Source organism: Crassostrea angulata, chromosome 4 (assembly GCF_025612915.1).
Source record: "Crassostrea angulata isolate pt1a10 chromosome 4, ASM2561291v2, whole genome shotgun sequence".
Classification (NCBI taxonomy): Eukaryota; Metazoa; Mollusca; class Bivalvia; order Ostreida; family Ostreidae; genus Magallana; species Magallana angulata.
The window spans coordinates 21,446,959-21,466,077 of NC_069114.1; the positions used below are offsets into that span (position 1 = coordinate 21,446,959).

At 32.8% G+C, this 19,119-nt stretch overlaps 1 protein-coding gene across 1 annotated transcript; it reads left to right on the forward strand.

The window, feature by feature from the left end:
* The first annotated feature begins 1,489 nt into the window (after positions 1-1,489).
* LOC128181653 (uncharacterized) lies at positions 1,490-18,656 on the forward strand. The gene is made up of 4 exons (XM_052850127.1): positions 1,490-1,764; positions 5,522-5,661; positions 13,289-13,338; positions 17,147-18,656. Exons 1-4 carry the CDS (start codon positions 1,685-1,687, stop codon positions 17,273-17,275), a joined length of 399 nt encoding a protein of 132 aa, XP_052706087.1. The 5' UTR covers positions 1,490-1,684; the 3' UTR covers positions 17,276-18,656.
* Positions 18,657-19,119: the final 463 nt, after the last annotated feature.

Below are 19,119 nucleotides of genomic sequence, written 5' to 3' on the forward strand. Positions count from 1 at the left end.
AAAGTTTAAGTGGGTTGAGTACTAGATATACGAGTATATAGAAAGAAAAAAAAGAAGCAGAGCAAAACAGTTACATAATGCTCCAGATCTTGGTGGTCATAAGTTTTAGAACCATTTTAACAAGGCCTTGGACTTTCAGTAGGACGTAACTATCTATTTCTTGCATCAAAACAAGTTGAAAATGACACTGGTTTCAAGTGAAATGTACACAGATTACGTAGTTTTAGCTCAAAAGCCAGACAAATCTTGTTGATTTCAAAGAGCAATGGCTGAGTAGCTAGCAATGAAATAGACAGGCCTACGTCACAATGCTGTTTGACACCAACTACCCAAAGTCCAAGCTCTTGTTAAAATGGTTATAGTTGAAGATTTCAACAGTATGTTTGCATGTAACTTTCTTTGCGCTGTAATCATACTCGTAAAATAATCACAAAATTTATATACATGTATAATTCTTGATACAACATATTTGTTTTTAAAACAACAATACATATGTGGAAAAGCGATTTCAAATTATCATGGTGTTTGTTCTTTGACTAACAAGATGAAATGAATGGAAGGTCAAAAATTCTGTACAATTCATATAAATATATTAGAATGCAAGTCGTAATATAACTTTGAAAATAAGTATTCCTGAAAGAAAAACGAATGATTTTTCATTATCCTGATAATTTATAAAGGAAAGTTTTGTCATGACAATTAATTGTCTTCATTTTTATAACATTTTACCTATGTCTCATTGCTTATCTTAATATTTCATAATTTTTGATAAGCAACAAAATAAAACAGATAAAAATATAATCAGTTTTGAGTTCTTTATGTTTTCCAACTTTGCCAAATAATAATAATAATAATAATAAAAACCCACAAACAATGATTTTCTAATCTTTATGATAAAATGTAATTACAATGCGTATATTCTTTAAATTGAGCTAGAATTCATACTTAAGTGGAATTAAAAAAATATAGAGGAAGAAACGGGCGGAAATAGGGAAAGAAAAGAATAAAGTGTTACTTAGTATTTACTCTTATTAATTACATGAACTATGCCATTTATTCTCAATGTTTCTTTTCCAATAGGTACAATTAATATATGTTTGAATAGCACAGATGTCCGTATTCAGAAACAATGACCAGTGTGTTTAACGGTCAGTGCTTGCGTTGAAAAGACAGACTTAGTCCTGGGACCTGCAACAGAGTTGATGATTGATTTTTTTTTCCCTGCATTGTAAAAATATTTCATCGTAGCATAATCTTCGATAGACATTTTTTGTGCATTGAAAAGACCTTCTTTTGTATATCATTGTGCAGAACTTCTTGACAAACCCGCCAAATACACATAATGTTTGTCGTCTTATAAATATTCAATATCCAGTGAATACATGTAAACACAGAGAGAAGCTGCAATCGAACACTAATAGAAATGATCTTTTAAAACTCGACATAGGTAGAACACGGCCAAAATCGATCTACCTGCTCGTCGATTCGGTTGCCTAGCAACGGGAGGCGAAGTGAATCAATGGGTCCTGCCTCAGTATTAAATATATGAATACCGGGATCAGAAGCGCAGAGGATATATTAATTCTACTAGAAAGACGTTAAACAAACATATTGGATTTTCTGGCGGTTTTTTTTTGGAGTCCTTGGAAGTTAGCATTTATACCCAACTCGATCCGTATTCAAAATGTCGGTGCTCCTAACAGCCTGTAGAAAAAGTAAGCAAAATGCCATCGAGAAGGCCCTCAAGAAGAAAGCAGAAGATAAGTAAGTTCTATTTTTGTTTTCATTGAAAATATGAAGTATTACTGACGGGATTCGCTAGGGCGAGCTCGCGTGTGTTGTTAACTGCTCTGTGAATTTTAAGATTGATGGTGAAACCTTTCCTTTTTCAATCGTTTACAAATTTGAACCCTCACAGAACGTATATTTTCTTTGGATTATAGAGTATTCTTCCATCGTCTGTCACAATTACAGAAAGGAAAAAATATTATATGCAAGTATTTTACGATGTGGTTGGTAGGTAATTTATGAATATTAGGAAAACCTAACACATCAAAATAATACTCTAGATTTTAAACGATAAAGCTCTTTTGAAGCTAATATACAGGTTTCATAACAAGTGTTTATAAATACATGTATATATACATATACATATATAAAAAAGAACCATTGGCGCGGTATTTTTGTTTTGCTTTCAAAAAAAAAGATGAACGCTCTGACTGATGTGATAAATTGAAACCAGACGTGGTAATAACAAGAATGGTGGGTTCTGACTGTCAATGACGTACTGTAGAGGAGACACGCGGATCACTTACTGACAAACTGTATCATTATTCATTATTCTACTTTGTGGGAGTAACGCGCACATCTCTCTCTCTCTCTCTCTCTCTCTCTCTCTCTCTCTCTCATATGCATACCACTGTACATGCTTTGTGGAATTAACATGACCAGATATGATATGGATTTTTATGTTAAGAAATAAGACGAGAGCACAAAATAATGGCCTTTTATCAGTAGTTTATGACCAGTATGAATTATCGTCAATGGACTCATGGAATAATTTTAAACGTAAAGATTTTATGCCAATTCTCCTTATTTGTTCAACATTTGAGATTAAATGATTGATTTGATGGATGACAGTTAAATTGACCAAATCACTCACATTATGAATTATAGATACTACATGAACATTTTCTGAATAACTTTTTTAATGTACCAGCGAGCACGAACGAACCAGGTTTCTACAGCATCATTGATTAAAAATCTAAAACGCATTACAAGGAAACATGAAAAATCACCAGCTTTTGTTTCAAAACGTTTCGATGAATAATAAACATGTATTTTATGATACAAGTACAGGCACATATATTCATTACCCAAATTGAAAAACAAAACCATGTCACCTATAATGAGTTATTGTAACCCCTCCCTGAGCATACATTTATGACACCAAATTACAAATATATAAGGTCTTCTACTAACTAAACGAAGGTAAACTTATGATGGATATACACAAAGGCGAAATAAAAGTTTAATAAACATCCACTGGTGAGGGATGGGGGGGGGGGGGAAGAGACAATGTGTAAAGGAAAGGACTTTATAGGATGGGAAAAGGGAAAGTGTAAAACTGTCTTATGGATAAATTCTATCCTTGACGTTTTGATCAGAAAATCAGTGTCTTTGTGAATAGAAACAGTCTGTTAAAGATAGCATACAGACATGTATTCAATATGCAGTTAAAGAGGTGAAGGGTACTCGTTTCTTTCAACGGAAAAAAATAGAATGAGAACGCAATTGAATATTAACAAAATCGTCAGAAATTGAAATATATGCACTAGATAGTGGATACACCATATAAGCTAAACATATTAAAAGGGCTTTATGGACGTGGCCATTTTGACTATATGTTTACCTCCCTTAGACGGAGCGCTCTGAATAAAAATATAGAAAAATGTTCAAAATCAAAGTTAGAATATTTGGATTTCTTATTCAATTAATAACAGTTCGTGGCCAAAAAATATCATATTTTAAAGTGTACTTCAAAGGTACATGTACAATCAGATTTGAAACAAAACAAAAAAAAACAACAGATTTCAATCACTGATTCCCAGAAGAATATTAACAGAAATCAATGTTGTGCGTGTAATTGTTTTTGAAGGTTTATTCAATTACTTACTGATAAGAATTGGCAATGCATCTTTTTTTTCTGCGAGAAGCAATGATCTGATCAAATTCCGGTGACCCATCTGTTAGGTATGTTGTTAGTTTTCAAACAGTCCGGGACAGCGAATTCAAAGAGCCCTACCAAATATAATGCTACTATCCTAGAGCTCTACAACACATTGCAAATGAAGTCAAAATATGTGTTTGATAAGCAACAATAAAAAGGGAAGTCGAGCGCAGACGACATTATTATATGTATATCAAAAAAATGTATCAAAGAAAACACTTTGGAACGCAACCGGAATTTTTGCGGCCGATGACGTCATAGAGTCGGTGTCAGAAAAGAGCTCGAGTTAATAAACTTATCATCTCTTTCGCTGTAAGCAAATGTGAAATCATTAGAGAAATGTTCGGCTGATTATTGTTTATATTAGATAATACAGACGCATTATTTCCACTGCACCGATATCATACACAGGAACAGCTATTTAGCCAGAAGAAAAGATTTTCGGTTGATTCAATTTTAGTTTCTGAGCAATACAGCTGCTTTATAAAGGGGAAGTGGTGGGTTATGAATTTAAATTTTCAGCAGTTTTAAATATTAAAGAGTGTCTTTCCAAAACCTGTTGATACAATTTGTAAAATTTTCCTTCGGTCAAAATATTGGTGCTTGTATAAATGATCACACGAAATTCAAAACTCATTTTAAACAATTCAAATTCTTTTTAGCTGCATTGACTTTAAATATTTTCAATGAAATGAGGGCGAGAAGGATGATTAGATATGGTTCGATCAGCAATGGAACCCCCGGGATATTTGTTGATGTGTAATGGAGACAAGCTTTATATGATACAAGCTTTATATGAGACCTTACACATTAGGCATCAGTTATTCATGAGTATCGGAGTTTCAACTTCTGTTAAAACAAAATAACCATTACCTATTGCAGAAGTCAATATGTAATGAAGAGAAAAATTTAACGATGAATAGAATATGTTGCCTCCGCCATAAATGTATACATTTTACATAAACACTTTTGCTCAAATAAAGGATAGCTACCAACAGTAAACAACTTTAATGGATCGGGCAGCAGCACATTTAAACTGCCAACATAAATTCTCTCTATTTCACAACCATTGAGGTTTTTGGGGGTTGATTTTCAAATTACCCCCCCCCCCCCTGTGCTGTCGTCACTCACTGCGGATGCATGTTGAGTGGTGCAGACCTCCGCACTTATTTCATAGATAAATTTGTATTGTAGAATAACTCTTTGAAGATAATATAATTGTTAATCGTTGATAGCATAATCTTAAAATTACATTAGATAAATTAAAACTAAACTTTTACATTCTTTGTAATAAAGCTTATTTACACTTGGAAACTTTTTAAAAAATTCCGGAAACAAACAGGTAGAGTTGCTCTTGTATAGTGGCATAATATAACCACTGATGACCATGGATAAATTTAGATGGAGATAATGCTCAGTGAATTCCCGGAGAAGGGGGATAGGTGGGGGTCAAGAAGGTTCACATGAATAAGGCTACTTAAGATGAATGTAAACGTCGAATATCTGTCAGGGTGATAAAAGCTCCGTTAGGTTGATATTTCTTTTTTATGTGGTAATGTTTAACAGTAAATAAGTATATGTTTTTCTTGGATACTTTTTAATAAATACAAGTTAGGCCTTACGCATACGTATACAAAAATTATCGGTAAAAATTTTTACAACCGAAACTTGGTCAGCTATTTTTAGATAGTGCTTGGTCATATCATATGCAAACTTAAATGAAAAATTATTTCAATTTTGTAGTTTTTATATTTTGGTTTCTACCTTAATTTCTTTACTTTTTTATGATAGGAAAGCTAGGCGTGAGGCCAAAGAAGCCCGGATGCTCGCTTACCAGGCGGACCAAGGAATGCCCTCGATGCATACCGAATGTCATGATACCACAGTGTGGAACTTCATGATTTCTGAAGAAACCTTCAACATTTCCTTCAGTATGTACTAAACAATTTCACGATTGTTTTTTTTTAAAGGAGCAAATAAATTTCTCTGACATGAAAAAAATGATTCAAACTAAATTCAACCATGAAATACAATGTATCGGGTATGTATCGTACAATTTAGTTCGTATAACTAACATGTATTCAATTTCTTCTGGGTTTTTTTAATTAACTATCTGGAAAATGACAATATTTCATTGGTCTTTATATATCAAACAAAATCTATATGTAATTTTTATGGTTTATTTCAAATTTAATAAAAAACGATTCCAACAAAATATAAACCATGAAACACATGCTTCCATTTTCATCAAAAGTATTGAAAAATATTGATACAATAAACCAAACCAACTGACCATGGTAGCATATGAAAGCAAAGATTTTTTTTTTCAATACGAAAAGAGTTCATATTTGTAAAGCTTTGAATATTTCCTTTAAAAAAATAGCCGTCAGTTCTAGATCCCCAAATCTCCTTTCAAGAGCACAGGCTTTCTGATACAAATTGTCATAAGAATAGTGTAATATATAAGCAGTTGTTGTTTATCGCTCAAGTATATGTACGAGCAGATCTCAGTATTTAAACATATCGGTGGTAAACCTTGCATGTTCATTTTGGGATTTTGCAAGACGCGTTTCTAATTAACAAAATCTTGTATCTTTCATTATTTTCTTAACAATTGAGACGGAAAATTAAAAAAAGTTAATATTTTTTAGTTTTACGTAAAAGAGTTATCCACTGATTTATTTATGCTTTTTGTATAAAAAAAATCTTATTTAAAACACATCAAATTATCTTTTATTTTCAAAATGGGGATTTCAGGACCACTGCATTAATTATACATTGTATATATTACAGTCACCCCATTCTCAAATACTAGTGAACAATTGTATTGCAACATTACTATATTGTTGCTGTCAACTTTTGGGCATGAACCTTTCTCTTTGGAGAATCGGAATGTTTAAAAAATAAATTCTAACTGAGCTGTAATATTGACGGTAAAACAAAATTTCATCATTTTTGTATGGTGTTTCATTAGTTTTTATTTTCAATTGGAAGCTGAGATGGCTCTATAGGTGGTTGCGATTATTTTCATAAATATTCATGGGCTTAAATTTTCGAAGTGTTGATTAATGCGGAGAAAATGTTAATTTTATGGACAGAGATCCCGATTGAGAACACGTGTTGTCACTGTGTTGAATTTTTGATGTTGTGTATCGGTTTAACACGACAAAATCCACGGCGGTCGGTAACAATTTTAAAGTGATATAACTCGATCCCAAAACTGTAAACAGAGAAAGAGGTTGAGTCAAAATTTTGAATGTAAATTAAATATAATGTTGTAATAATTTGTTTATATACTGTTAATGAAATGAAATTAAACAAAGGGGCGACCTTTTGTCATTTGTTATTCATGTACATAAAAAAAATGATAATAATAAAAAATATAAAGTTTTCGAATAGACTTACATGTTTATCAGTTTATGGTCTTGGTATTAACTTTGTTTTTCAACGACACCACCATTCAACCCAAAGGTTGAAAGTCCTTGCCTGATAAATCGATTTTATGTTCATTTTATTCTTTGATCTTTGAAGAATAAAATTTAAAGCATTGGCATCTTTTTTTAAAGTCTGTTTTAAAACAAAATCGCACTGTCAGCATAATTTGGATGAGATTTAATGATTGGATTTTTATAATGTTCTTACAAACAATTGTTTACACAACACGCTCCTTGTGTAAATGAGAGCGAGAAATGGACAATGAATGTCATTGGTTTAATAAACCGAGTACCCTTAGCTTAATATTTGTTATATACAAGGAACAATTACTCTCCGAGAATATAGATTTTCGGGATCAAATAATTCAGAAAACTCTCTCTCTCTCTCTCTCTCTCTCTCTCTCTCTCTCTCTCTCTCTCTCTCTCTCTCTCTCTCTCTCTCTCTCTCTCTCAGCTTGTAATGCATGGCATTGACTATTTTTTTTTTAAATCATCGACATCACTCGTTTTATTAATCATCGTATTGATTATGGAATACTACGACCTAGTATATTTAATTGGAGTATCAAACTTAACACTAAAGTTCAATTTTTTGCTCGTTCCGCTCCAGGGTTTTTATTACGGTACCATCACGGAAAGTATACACATTTCCTAATCAATTGATATTCTGAAAAACTCTTATTTTTATTTGATAAAAGAAATGCATTTGTTTCATTTATTAAATTATTCAATCCAATTTCTTTACATCATGGATATTTTTTTCTTTTGCCAATCTTGCATAAAAGTTTATTCAATCAAATAGTTTAAATATTGATGACGTTTTAAGATAACGGTATTGATCAGGCGGTCAAAATCAAAATGCATCAGGAAAAAATCGTAAATTTCATTTCACGAGCTTGCAAATAGATAAATAAATAAAAAAAATATAATTTTTTTTTTTGGTTTCAAACTGACGGTTACTCCAAACATATATATAATAAGAATGAACATAATAATTCTGTCATGTCATGTTGTAAATTAATTTACTGAGTGGGTGTAAATACAAAATTTACAACAGGACAACTATTTTGTATTTACACCCACCCAGTAAATTCAAAATTTACAACAAGGCAATTCCACCACAAACTTTCGGAAAAACGAACATGTAGAGATTTTTTTTCCCCGACGTTTTAAAAGAATTGTAGTCGAAATAAAAATAAAAACTTCACCACGTCTGAGTGATGAATCAAAATCATGAAATGCATATTAGGTGTATGGAACTGTGGGTGGGTGGGGGGGGGGGGGTTCGCTATCTGGCAAACAATAGCAACTCATTAAATTAACTTGCATAATTTATTTGTGTATGAGACAAAATGTAATTGCAAAACTTAAGTAACCGTCTACATCATGCGTCAGCGGAATAGAATCACTATCAATTAAAAATTATCTTGTAATTAAAGTTAAAACTTGGCCTTCATTTATTTTATCACACTAACCGACATTCAATGATGAAATGAAGTGAACAAATTCTGTGTTCATGATTGATTAGAGCGACGTGTCACACATCATTTGATACTTCACAATTTTTGCTTGTGTCAATGATAAAATATGTACAAAATTATTAAAATGGTTACGTATAATTAAAATACTAATAAGAGAATGAAAACTTGCTAGATTTTCTTTTTTTGCCCATAAAACAACAGAGGTCTGCAAAACCCTACTTTTTGTAAGAGTATTGCATTTATTTAATTTTCATTCGTCTTTCTAAAATGCTTGTTGTTTTTATTGTCAATTTAATTTCGTTAAACATTTATTCCCTTTAATAACATTGCGTTACAACCCAAAAGAAGTGATAGATTCACTTAATTTTAAATAATTTAAACGTTAATAACATTAATAACGTTAATAATAATTATAATGTTAATAACATCGCTTTACAACCCAAAAGAAATGATAGATTCACCCCAGCTGTTAGATTTGATTAATATCACTCCTCTTTCCTGCCTTTCTAAAACTCTTGTCGATTAGACTGTCACTTGTTTCATGGAACAATGTATTACTAATGATTAATTTTGTTTAACAAACTTATCGAAGTGATACATTCACCTCGGCCTTAAGCCTCAATAAACATCACTTTTATGTGGTTGGTCAATCTTCCTATCGACTTTATCAATAAATGTGTTATGTTATCAGATTTTTTTTCTTAGAATCAAAACTCTATATTGTACCATAGAGGATTCAGCTTATCATCACGTCAACAGGATGTCTAATAAAATTGATACAATGCTCTACGTCTATTAAAAAAAAAACTATGGGCTAGTAGATGCAAATGCAACACCCAAATGTCCCTCTTGAATGAGACTCACTAAAGCAATAGATTTGATCTATTTGGAGCCCTGATAATCAGAAGATCGCTCTATGTTGCGGTTATCAGCAATTGAAAAAGAACTCACGTTTGTGAAGAGAAAAAAGGCTATGTAAGCGCAATATGCCAATCGATTTTGATCGTTGTATAAACAGAGGGTTTAATGTAAAGTGTATTACTGGCAAGAAGCGAGATTCGGTTCCTGATATAGGATATTGGAATTCTTCGCAGCTATTTGCGTGGACATTGCTACCATTCCCCGGTCGATTGTTTGAAGATGCAATGATATTGTGTCCATGTCTGAACCGAATCATTATCCAGAATTCGACATACAGAAAATCCGTTTTTAATGATTTTACAGTGAGTGCGTTTTTACGTTGAACAATAACAATTCTATAGACGAAAAAAAAAATCGAATTCAACAATTTTGTCCGCTGACTTCAAAACTGTTTTTAGGAATTAAAATCGTTATATTGAATTGAAACATAACCCCAATGTAAACTTTAAGCTATAGTCATTCAAATAAACACAAACAGTCTTAGATGTTGGATGTTGAAACATAACCTACGAAGACTGTTTTTATTATATTGATTTCCTGGATCTTTTAGAACGTAATATCGATTGGCAACAGCGTATTGTTAAAGTGATTAGACCTGTATTGAATGTCATGTTTAAATGCCTCTTCAAACATTTATAATTGCTTTGTATTTTACCAGTGATAATACAATATAGCTGTAAATCTGTCATTTGTTTGTTTACTGTACATTCTGTCACGAAAGGCACTACTAGGATATATTTGCTGTAGTAATGTCACAATACAATCCGATAACTAGCGCAAGAACATTAAGCTCTACTCTCTCTCTCTCTCTCTCTCTCTCTCTCTCTCTCTCTCTCTCTCTCTCTCTCTCTCTGAGAGAAGCGTTGGTGTCCTGATAATGACGTCATATTAATATAATGGTACGAGATGTCATCATGCACTGCCATTATTACTTTATTCTTCTGTGAACAATATTATACACCTCTCTCTCTCTCTCTCTCTCTCTCTCTCTCTCTCTCTCTCTCCAAATTCTGACCCGCTAGAAGACAACATTGAGGAAACTATTTGAAAAAGTTACATGTATACCAGAGAAAATAAAATGAGTCGATCATATAAAATGGGTATCGTGTGGGGGAATTCTGTGTACACTGAAACGTACCGACGCCGGGGAGTCTAACCTCGTGCAGGGTGTAAACTGTATAATATTTGTTTACGATAGGAATTTTACCCTGAACAACAGCATCGTTTCACGAGATAATATTTACAATTCTTAACGTTCAAGAAACTTGTTTTGCTTAGAATCGGTAAATTGTAATCAATAAATGATTTTTTTTCCTCTCCCTAGCATAACCTAACTTTGGAGGCAATAAGAAACTTAAGCTTCTATGTAATTTAGAGTTGAATATCATTAATGAAACATATAGTAGTTCGCAACTATTGAACTTAGCAATTGCTCGTTAACAGTAACCTTTCAAAATTTAAGTCTTATTTAAGTATATTTGTTGGCGTAGAAGAGAACCTTCGTTTTTCAAAAATTGTTGAATGTGCACGTTTATTGCATCACCTACGCGAATGATGATAAAATTGTTGTGCTATTCAGAATTTGTAGATCACAATTTGCAAATGCTACGACATTGATAAATATAATAAAGATTAAAGAATAAATATAAGGAATCAATTGTAGAAATATCTGTTTGGGGAAAAACCCAAAACATCAACATATATTCTTCATGTAAATGACAAAAAATGTTAAGATTCCACCGAAGTCCATTATCAATTTAACCCAGTCGATTAACTGTTGGGAGAATATTATTTGTAAAAGCTTGTTTCAAAAACACATTCTCGCTCCTAATTGCAGGTGGTATGTTGATTTTTCCCGGAAATGTCAACAAAAGTCAAATGTCACCTCATTAGGGCTGCTATTTGATCGGACAAAAATAACCATTTTTTCCACTTTCAAAGAGCTAAAAATAACTACTGGTTGCGTTTGGGGTTTTCTTTTATTTTCCTTGACAATGAAAAACATCCGGGGAATTAAAATTGAATACACATTATAATGAAATTCATGACATGTTTGATTTAAAATGATAATAAAATTAAATGTTAAACCAAGTGTTCATGTCTACCAAATAAATAATGTAATGTTTAGTACAAACTTGAATACCTCGGAATTATATCGATTTGAATAAACCTGTTTGTGCACATTACAAAAGGGAGGCAGTCCTTCCGGGTCCTATAGATTGGAGACACCCCCCCCCCCCCCCCTGAATAAAAAAAAAATGACAGTGCACTTCATAATCATATTAAAAAGGCCAAATGCAGCGCAGCAGTGGGAGAATAAAATCCTAACCAATACTGCAGATACATGTACACTGTATTATGATAAAATCACTATCTCCATGCAGATATGCAGATATTGTTTTTACACATTTAACTATTTAGATAAAAAGTGTCCATGTTCAAAAAACCTTTATTTACATTGATTAATAATATACACAAAATGGAAGCAGATTTACCGGAAAAGTTGTACTCACTCCCAAAGATTTGTAAAAGTACATGTACGTACGTGTATATATCACGTGACCTGTACGGTCACCACATTAAAGATATAGAACCATTATAACAGGAGCTTGGACTTTGTGTGAAACAGCAATGCCACGTATGCCTGTCTATTTCATTGCTGCCCACTCAGTACTACGCAATCGGTGCATATTTCACTTGAATCCAGCGTCATTTTTTTACATGTTTTGACGCAAGAAGTGATAGCTACGTCCTACGGAAAGTCAAAGGCCTTGTTAGAATGGTTCTAATCCAAAAAATCAGTCAGGGTTTGGGATCTTTAGAATCTGATTGTTCTCATTGCATAACCAGCGAAAACGTATAACGTGCAAGATCTTTGTAATTAACCCCAAAAATTGTGGTTATGACTGATAGTTATGAAAGAAATCATCTCGTTTGCTGTCGGAACTATTACGTTATTTTATAAACATACAGGTATTCAACCTTTTATTTTTTCTTGTATGTTCTGATTACGAGAATGTTTGAGTCGAACGAGTCTGGCATATTAAACTGATTTAAACCTAAACTTCCTGACTTTGAAACTACGTGTGGTAAACGAGTCAATTGAATATTACTGTGTAAAAAGAAATGGGGGTTTACAGCAAACTTTTGTTTTATATTAAATGTCCAAGACTGAAGATAATAAATCTGGGGACTTTTCTGCACTAACACTATGAACTATAACGATCTCTTAGTTGGCAATGTTTGTGAAGCCAGGCAGAAAATATCCGATATGATATTGATGGAAATGCGCTTCATTAGTTTTATTCAGCTCTTAATTACTAACATATCAAAGAGGCAGATCATATGCCATCATTGTACGAAATACCTGTACTCGAGAGTTAATGTAACTCTCTTATATGGGGGGGGGGGGGGGTATCCTAACTTTATCGGGGGAAAGGGGGGAGGGAAATCCTAACTTTCAACTCTTAGCTTTTAAACGTGTTTTTTTTTGGGGGGGGGGGGGGGGTGGTAATTAAATTAGATAAACATGTATGGATATTGAGTAAAAAATATTATTGTTTCGATATACAGTAAATAATTATTGTAAACCAGCAAAAGATTTAACATGTACAAGTATATATTAAGAGAGAGAAAAGTGTGTATGAGGAAAGCTACTCTATCGCTAGGAGTATCGTTTAAATTCACTGACCAAAAAGTTCATTCAAATTGTTTATTTTCAGGAATGTACACTGGTGAGGTGTTCTGCAATGGAGAAAAAATGGACGCTATGGTAAGTAAACACCACGCGGCCCCTAGGGGTCTCTGTCAACTTTGCGGAAAACGTTTTAGTATAATTTTCCTGGCCTTTTCTTCGGCAAGCAGGATTCAGATGCATAAAATCCATACCCTGCGCTAAATAATGTATCGGTTTCATTTGTTACCATGTCCCCTGAAAGAAATAAAAATCAATAGTGATTTAACTTTCTGCTTTTGCTCTGCAGTTACTGAAAACAAAAAATGATTATTTTTTAGTCTAAACTTGCATGGTAGCTAATAACAATTGGATAGAATTTGTATGCTCACTTTTGACACGTATTGTTAAGAGTGAGCCATTTTCTATAAGCATGTTTTCAAGTTTAGGCCAGCTCTTGGCTGCAGGAAATTTGCCGGAGAAAACCATACTTATTGTGTCATATTATGAAGCATTGCATACAATTCTTTTCAGAAAGCAATCGTATATGAAAGTTGAGTTAAAGATATCGTCTGACAAACTAAGTTTCTTTGGCTTTTTTATTACTATATTTTGGTTTCAGACAACTGATAATATCAAAGAATCTAATCATCATTTTTCAATTAAATGAAGCAAATATTTGGTTTTTTTATCTAATTAAAGGGATTTTGTTGTTTTATTACAAATTAAATATTTGCGTCTATTTTGAATTGCCGGTCAATAGACTTCTATCTATTGGACCGCCGGTCAATAGACTGCGATCTATTAATGTTGAACCTGCAACGTATTTCAGAACGCGGGTATGTTAAATGTTATATCCTTTCGATAGTTCTCAGGGAATGTATATTCCTTTACATAGACGCTGTTCTTAGTACTTGGTGAAACCAAATTCAATGTTATCAAAATGGAGTATCAAATAATCAACAGTGTTAAAGCCTTATATAAGGTAAAAGACTATTTAAAATCTAATGGGTTGAAGACCCCCCCCCCCTTCTTTGTGTAAACTAACATTAAATTGAGATGTTGTAATGCATGCAGCAGCTTTTGTGCATGTAAAAGATGAAAACAAATCTGAGTATATTGCATCATGGCACGAAAACCATCTGCAATATGCAAATAGTAAACCCCGAACACTAAAAAAGGAATTAGGTAATAAAACAATTATTTAATGCTTGAACAGTCAATAGACCAGCAGGCATTTTCACGAAGCTATCTTAGGACTATGGTGCGTCCTAAGTACATCTTAGGATACGTCTTAGTCTTAAGTCTGTTTCTCGAAGCTCTCCTAAATTTAGGAACCGCCATAACTTTGTCCTAACTTTAAGACATCATCTACCTTGTCTTAAGACCACCCTAAAGCTATAAAATCACGTTTTTAGGGATATTGGGATGTTGTGAAGCCTTTTATTAAGACTGGCAGAATAAGGCAATATTTCCACAGTTCCAGCATTTTCGACAAACATCAAATTCCTAATCCGGGAGGGGGGGGGGGGGGTAGTTAATTATTCTATCATGTATGCTCATTTTAACAAAATGATGTGGAGGGGGACCCCAAACTCTCACCAATTCCCCGTTGCTATATGCCTGCCTTGGAGCTGATGACAAATTAAGATTTTTTTTCGCAAATACTATCTCTGTTGGACGAATGAAAGTTATTCACTTCTTTTTTTATCTACATTGTACACTAAATGAGTTACATTCATTGTTTTGATTATAATAATTTTTGATAACAATTATTTAAATGTCCTTTGCTATAAAAAGTAAATTTACATCGGGTTACATATACCATGCGTGATCATTCCTAATTTTTATCACTTTATTCTGAAAAAAAAAATAATCTTTAAAAAATTTGTAATGTTGAATGAACTGTGTTTACATATTTTCGAGATATATTACAACTTATTTCTTATTTAACATGTTCGTGTATTCGGTATATTGCAGATTAAAGGGAAATTGGTTGGGTTTGTACGAGTACATGTGTTTCCTCACGTAACGTTTCAAATTCTATGAAAATCGCGTGTTTATGTATTACATATACTTGAATGACAAGATTCTCTAATGTTAATTATGAAATGACAATACACACGTGTTGTTTACATAATTATCTGCCTGTAAGCCAATTCTGTCCTGATAAATATTTTCTTTTTCTTTTTTTAAAAGAACAGTTATTTGAATTTTTGGGGGCTTGTAATATTTTTAATTTTAATTTTTTTTTTTTGGGGGGGGGGTGTTCATTTAAAGAAAAGGAAACTAAATTGTTATTGGTAACTGATATATATTTAGGTAATTGTAAAATTATTAAAATGCATAAATCAAAATTACTGGTTTTAGGCCTTTTGTGTTAACTACCGAGACGTACTATTTTCTCTGGCAAAATATTAAATGATTCATCCCTACACAAGTCTTTCACATTCGATCTGAATGAATAATTATGAAAAATAAGAATGGTTGTAGAAGGTTAGGATATCCTAACTTAAGATGTTCCTTAGTAACCGTCGAGCTACATCTTAAGACGTGTCCTAAGTTGATCTTAGGATGTTCCTAACTTTTTTCCTAAGTCATATCTTAGGAACACACTTAATTCATATCTTAGGAAAGTTTCGTGAACATGCCTGCAGAATTTTTCCCCTGGTGTAGGGAACAGCTCAGTATGATCTACTGAGCTGTTCCCTGCACCAAGAGAAAAATTTTATACAGTTGTTTACTGGGGTCGAGGGCAACAGTTGATCTGTCGGACCGGCTCGCAAACTGTTGCCCAAGGCCTGAGACACAGTCAACAACTGTTTTGTTATACCCCTTCTAACCAATAACACGTTTTCGCGGAATGTGACGTCACCGGTCAACAGTCTTTTTTAACAGTCGATTTTAACAGTTCCAATCTAACAGTTCCAGTCCAACAGTCAAAATGCTGGACTTTTTTTTCGTATAGAGTTATATAGTAACTGTTTTACAGGGGTATAACAATCTGGTCTATTGACTGCTCAAGCATTAAATAATTGTATAATATTTTACTTTTCCTTCGGTCCAGAGATATCTATGAAACAAAAATGTTTTCATTGGCTGTTTATGCGGTAGCGAGCATAGCAGAAAAAATATACATGATAAATACTTTCGAACAGTACCGTACATAGAATAAACAGCCAATATTTCCTTACATGGAAGGATCACGCGGTACACCTCGGCTTATTCGAACATCAATTTAAAAAAAAAACTGTAAATAGTCTCGTTCAACCAGACGCTCGGCTGTCTCCGTAAATCTCCAATCTCCGACGAGCTTGTCGGAGTTTTACGGAGACAGCCGAGCGTCTGGTTGAACGAGACTAAACTGTAAACGACCTTAAAATCCGAGGGGTGTCGAATGATGGAAAAAGTCCGACATTTAGTTCACGGGATCCCTGCAGTTTGTGCTCTCATTGTAGCTAAAGTTTCGATTAATCACAAAATATTTACATTTTCTATAATGGCTTTGTCTTAGATATAACATAACGATCAAATTCTGTTCAAAGGTTCAATAAACCGATTATTGGCATGTGGCCTGAAATGGGCGTGTGCAAGTTTTGGAAAGTCATTTGGGTCAATTTTCAAATGTTAATTGCTTGACATTGATATTATTTTGAAAATCACACCAATTAAGGGTTAAATGATACAAAACCAAACTATATTTCTATAATATCACATTAAAAAAACATGCATTGCCGAGTTGTCAATATGAAATCCTTCACCCAGTGACTTAAATTGCATTTGTCCTGTTCTTTTCAAAGGCTGTTAAACACTCAATCTTTTTTTTTATAAAACTGACTACCTTGGGACGATTATATTAAGCTTTATGGTCAAATTGTTGATTTTGTATTTTTTTTTTCATTTTTAGGAAACATTTGCGGAGGAAGATTGCAGCTGCACGTACGATTTTGCAATGAATGGACATAAGGGGCGCATTGTGACACGTGACGGCGCCCCCAACACCCTGACCGTCGACGGAATGCTGGTACCCAACTGATAAAAGAAATTTTATCAAAAGAGCCATAGAGATACTTAAAACTTTTTCCCGCAATCTGTGATAACTATGAAAAGACGTAATATCAACTCATTGATTTCAAATTTTTGAAAATTTTGCTTTTTAAAGGATACTTGAGGGAAATTAAAAAACATTTTGTTTTTATAATTCTGACGTAACACTAGGCCGATTTGATTTCTGTATATATTGGGGACCATGATGATGTAAGTTACTTATTTTTTTTTTTTTTGTATATATACATGTATAATCGGTCATGTATTTTGCTGCTGATCAAAGCTTTTTTCTATATTGATTAACAAAAGGGGAATATATTAATTAAGAAACTACGAAAAATAAAACGTGGCGTATAAGTTTTAATCTTTATTCTATAACTGCTAGTTTTACGTGTAGCTTGGAGAAAAAGTACATTATAGTCAGTCTTATTTGCAAATAAGCATCGAAAAAAACTTAGATTTCATATTTTTTTTCAAAACATTATGTAATCCAATCATTTTGCTGTTGTGTTTTTCAAAATCTTTTTCATTCATTTTTCTTTTTTAAAAAGAAATGAAATTTTATTTCTTTTTGAATGTATTTAACCATTTTTTGTTTTAGTTTTGTATATTCAGAATAAATATAGAGGCAATAAGTAACAAATCTGTTTTATTTTAGCTGTAGTTGAATGTAATTTAAATTTTTTTTGAAGATTGTATGGTCACCAAAATTCATGTATATAACTGAATTGAATTTCTTAGTGTTGAAGCTTATCTTTTTTCTGCAATATCTAGTCTTTAATTAATAGTCTTCTTTCCCCAAATTTTGTTTAAAATATTCTCACGTGAACTACTCTTAAGCTTGGAAGGTAGAAAATATAACACCATGTCCTTCATGTTATATTGAGGTCTTTAAAATCATCATTTTTTAAAAGTTTGAAATACATGTATTTTAGCATCATGTTTTTATAAAATGGCAATTTAATTATCCAAAGTCAAGTTTTGAGGTTAGAGAGAGAAAAGAGCGTGGACAAGTTTTGCATAAATTGTGGAGGCGAACTTTGACGTTTTATAAATCATTGTTAGAGATCATTGTAAATATGATGCCGCCGAGGAACTATTTTCATGTACCCTTTATTTTCGCATAATTATCGTTTTCTCTCCCAAGTTTAATAATCATATTACACCTCTTGAACGTAGGATCATAACACTGCATGACTCTTTAAGTGCCAAGGTTTTAACACCAATACAATATGTGATCATAAAACGTAATGAAAACAGTTCCATAGGCAATCCCACTTTATGATCCCGGTACACATGTACTCGGGCTAGCTGAACTTGGTTTTCTTTTTGTAATTTACTGTTACGTAATTAAAAGTTATTATATATAGCATCTGGAGTTGTTCTTTTGTTTGTGAATAATTAACACGGGCACTGATAAGTTAAACCTCAAAGTCTGTTAATGAATTTCCATCAGAAGAGAAATTCCGACTTGCTTGCAGAGAGACTGGCTATGCAAAGTACACGTACACTGCAGTAGAAAAGATTTCTCATGTGAAAGGTAACAATTGTATTCCATTGACTACATATCAGTTCTGAAGAGTCAGTGGATGAAACACTAGTGGTGCATTGTAGAAGTCCGAAGCTAAAAGTGTATTTCTACAAGTAACACTGTTACAGATAAAAAAAAAAATATTTACCACCTATTAGGCTTCATAAAGTAATTTTTTAAACGTTTAACGTCATCTTCAAAATACCAAACCAACGAGGAAGAGCTATGAAATCAAATTAAACAAATTTTTTAAACATATGATTTTAATAAATTACATTCACACATATACAATGAGCATGCAA